Genomic DNA, 4,049 nt, shown 5'->3' with positions numbered 1-4,049 from the left:
CGCTGCCGCTGGCTTCTGGCCCCTGCAGCCCCCACCGGGCGGAGGGGCCGCTTCCCTCCCCGAAGGACGGAAACTGCCTCCCCTGCGGGGGCGCGGCCATCCGGTCTGGCAGCGGCTGGGCCACCAAGAGTCTCCTCCGGTCGGCGAAGCTGGCGCTCGGCGAGGCCGTGACGGCGGTGGAGATCGTGGCGTGCCCGCTGTCCAGCGAGTCCTCCGCAGTCCCCCGGTCTCTGCCCTTCGCGCCGGCGCTCCGGGACATGAAGGGGTGGTCGAGCACCGCGGCCAGGCTCAGGCGGTCGGCCGGGTTTCTGCGGAGCAGCTGCTGGACCAGGTCCTTGGCCTCTCTCGACAGGTGAGCCGGCACCTCGTAGTCCGCCAGCACCACCCTGTTGAGCGTGTTCCTGACCGTGTCCGTGTCGAAGGGCGGCCGCCCGACGAGCAGCGCGTACAGCATGCAGCCCAGGGACCACACGTCCGACGCGAGCCCGTGCGCGCTGCGGGTGGCGATCTCGGGGGAGATGTAGTTGGGGGTCCCGCACAGCGTGTAGTGCTTCTCCTGCGGCACCGCCAGCTGCGTGGCCAGCCCGAAGTCGGCGATCTTGACGTTCATGCTGCGGGTCAGCAGCAGGTTGGACAGCGTGAGGTCGCGGTGCAGGATGCCGTGGGCGTGCAGGTACAGCATCCCCGTGGTGATCTGGCGCAGGAAGTGCCGCGCTGTGGGGGCAGGAGCGAGACTCAACCGGAGGCCGCGGGGTCCGGCCCAGGCCTCGCTCCCGGCCCGAGGAGACGCGCGGAGCGTCGGTGCGCGCACGGCTCACGAGCACGACACCGGCCCGGGGGCCTCGTGGCACGCTGCAGCCTCCCCCCGGCCCGCGTGCCCGGTCTGAGCACAGCTCGCCAGCAACAGGGGGCCACGGGGGAACCCCGCCACCCAGGGCGGCCGAGCGCACTTCCGAGCGCAGCGCCAACTCCTGACACACTCGGTTGTGAGCGAAGCCGGCCCCGCCCCAGAAGCGCGCTCGGCGGCCTCCCCTGCTACTTCGGGATCTCCGGGAGTCTCGCCTGGGACTTTCATGGCACAGAGCTCCACACCTCCCCCAGCCACGACGCTTCCTGGAGAGAGTTCTACGCCAGCACGCAGATTCCCGTTCCATTCAGCTGCTGCGGTGGACACGTGGGTCCCCTTGGTATTTACGATCCGAGCATACAGCCAGCCCCCACCCTAGCACACGCCTGCTCTGGGCATGTGCATGAACGGGGTGCTTCTCTGTGGTCAGCTCAAGCACGCCAACCCCGCGGATAAATGCGACATTCCCACGCCCGGCCACACTGTCCTCCACAAGGCCACATGCACCTCGGTTAGTATCAGGCCGGCCCAGTCTAAGGAGTCACACGCAGGCCTCTTCAGTAGTCATCCTGCTGACTACGGGGTCTGAGGATCTCTGTACTCCCCCTCTGTGAGCCATCTGTTTTGTGCCCTGTTCCTTTGTATTATCTTTCTGAGGCGTGCGTGCCTAAAGATTTTTAAGTATCAGCCAGTCATAATTTTCCCTAAATCTTTCCAATCTGTCGACATTTTTTAATAGTATACTTTCTTAGGGTTAATTACGTAGCTGATAATTCTCTTCCTTTACAACAGGGTCTATCTTACTTAAGAAGACTCGTATTTCAGCGTCACCAAAAACGCGGTACTCCTCAATACGCACGACCTCTTTATTTTTCCATTTGAGTCGACGGATGTGAACATTCCCGTAGTGCTCCGCGTGACCAAATTGTCTTCCAGAAGGTCACAGAGCCACACGTACAGAGAGTCTGTCAGCCACGGCCCCTCCCGGCGTACAGCCATCACAGAGCAGGCTGCGACCCTGTGCGGCCTGTGTGCTGACGTACGGGCATTACCTGATTCTGCACCGAACTGCAGGAAGTTCAGAGGAACGGAGAAACTGACAGTGACTATGGAGACGACAGTCAAGAATTACTTCACGTCTCTGCGGGTCAGATATCTAGAACTTCACTGCTAGAAACACACCGCAGATCCCTGAGTAGCAGCTTCGCTCAGTGCAGATTTGCTGCAACTCTGATGCAAAGAAAAGAACCTGGCCCGGCGGTGCCCAACAGAAGGTGACGCCAAGGATCAGGTTTCTGAGCGTGGCTGAGGGCGATTTCTGAGAACCTGCCGGTCGGTAGCCCAGGATACGTCTCGTGTCAAAACGCTTACTGCTAACAAGGCACCGACAGTCTGTTTCAAGACAACCTGAGCAGAGGGGAAGCAGGGTGACGGGCGATGGCCGGTGGGCTCACGGCGCCCGCGCGGGGCACGCCCACGGCACCGGCTGGGAGCGCGTCTGGCCTGACTCAGGCCGAACGGTAGCTGGCAGCAGCTCAATCACAGGCTTGAGCGGACAGACGTGAGCTGCCCCAAAGGTCTAGGTAAAACACGCTTCCGGGGAAGACAGCTCACGACTTCCCCTCTTCATTTCACTTCTGCAACGCACCTGAATTCCTTCCAGCAGTCTGTGACTTTGTGACTTGGGGAAGGGGGTCTGCTTTTCTAGCCCGAAGGGATAATCGACAAAGTTTCAAAATGTTCTACAATAGCGCTATCGTCAGAACTACATGCTGAAGAGTCACGTTTATAGCCGCCAGAAAAGCAAAGCAAAGAGCAGCCCACCTTCGTCCTCTGAGAATGGCTTCATCCTGCTCTTCAGGTATCTGTTCATCTCGCCATTGTGGCACATTTCTAACACCAGGTACACGTAATTGCTATCCTCAAAGTAGTTATAGAGCTGAAACGTGAAAGGGCACGACCCACGGTCACTCACGGGTGCAAGAGCGCACGATACGCCGCCCCCGCACAGCGAGCCTGCCACGAGCCAGCTACGGCCTCTTACCTCCAAAATGGAAGGGTGCTTCAGCTGACAATGTATTTTCACCTCGTTCTGGACCCTCTGCACCATCCCAGCTTTGTACATGGCCTTTTTATCGATCTAAAAACAAAATGGGGTGTGAACTACGGTAACTTTCAGCTGCCACAGCAAACGTTGACCCTGAAGAGAGGAGCCTTCCATCCGCCTCTGCGAACTCCTCCTGCTGTGGACTTTTCTCCGAGCGCCTGCAGAGTGGACGGCAGAGTGGACCTCACTAATGTGCCCGACGCATTCTACAACATCTCCCAAACTGAAGCGTTTAACAGGACAAGTGTCACGTGTCTGACAAGACCCACAAAATTTGCCTGAGTTTTAAATGCAAACGCCCTTACCTTTCCCAGCTGGCTTGGATGAGCGAGTCCTCCCTTGCTCAGGCGACCCCGTGCCCGACCCCAGCAGTTCAGGGTGCTGAGACGGTTACAGCGGGGTGCAGAGCTATGCGTTCGTGCATTTTCACCACCAGAAGGATCACTTGCTGTTTGATTTCTACCAGTTACCCCAGTGTGTGTAATCAGAACAGACACGCCAACTAAAGAACAGTCACAAAGTTGAAAAACTACTCTGGTCACGGATCTCCTAAGGTATCCTCAAGTTTAACTTAACTAGAAAAGAACCAGGGGCTAATGGCTAACTCAGAGCCCGATGACCCTTCCAGAAACAGGGGTCCCAGCCACAGCCCCTGTGTACAGCAAGCGACGTCCACAGCCAGTCTCCAGACGGGGCAGGTGATGGGGTGCCGCAGCACCAGCCAGGAGAAGCCCACCGAGGCGCCCCGGACACCCCCAGAAGCCACCTCTCTGGTCACCTGCACAGCCCCAGCAAGACGCTGACCGACCCGCTCTTACCATTTTGATGGCAACTTCCAAACCCGTGTGGATGGACTCGGCTCTGTAGACCCCAGCAAACGATCCTTTCCCAAGCAGATTCCCAACTTTAAAATCCTTAAAAGTCCAAACAAGAGAGGATGGAGGGCGGCTGGCAGAGAAAGCAAGCTCGCAGCAGGGGGCTGAAAGGGCTGGGGTGGGCGAGGGGCCCTCCAAGGCGGGAGGCCGCGCACCTCGATGCGGCCGGGGTCCGGGGCCGCGAGCATGCTGGGGCGCGGGGTCCCTGAGCGCGGTGCGC

The 4,049-nt window shown here is 59.3% G+C and overlaps 1 protein-coding gene across 1 annotated transcript; it reads right to left on the bottom strand.

Moving 5' to 3' along the window:
• Nucleotides 1-6: 6 nt before the first annotated feature.
• PLK4 (polo-like kinase 4) lies at nt 7-3,365 on the bottom strand (the record flags this gene model as incomplete). Its single annotated transcript, XM_012734835.1, has 4 exons — nt 3,260-3,365; nt 2,892-2,987; nt 2,672-2,786; nt 7-714 (listed from the first exon to the last, which is right to left on the bottom strand). Coding segments are annotated over exons 2-4 (904 nt in total), but the record flags the coding sequence as incomplete, so codon positions are not given.
• Nucleotides 3,366-4,049: the final 684 nt, after the last annotated feature.

This window comes from Condylura cristata, unplaced genomic scaffold (genome assembly GCF_000260355.1).
Source record: "Condylura cristata isolate star-nosed mole 26May11 unplaced genomic scaffold, ConCri1.0 scaffold00075, whole genome shotgun sequence".
Taxonomy (NCBI): Eukaryota; Metazoa; Chordata; class Mammalia; order Eulipotyphla; family Talpidae; genus Condylura; species Condylura cristata.
The sequence above is the reverse complement of the archived record's forward strand: the minus strand, read 5'-3'. Positions and strand labels throughout refer to the sequence as shown.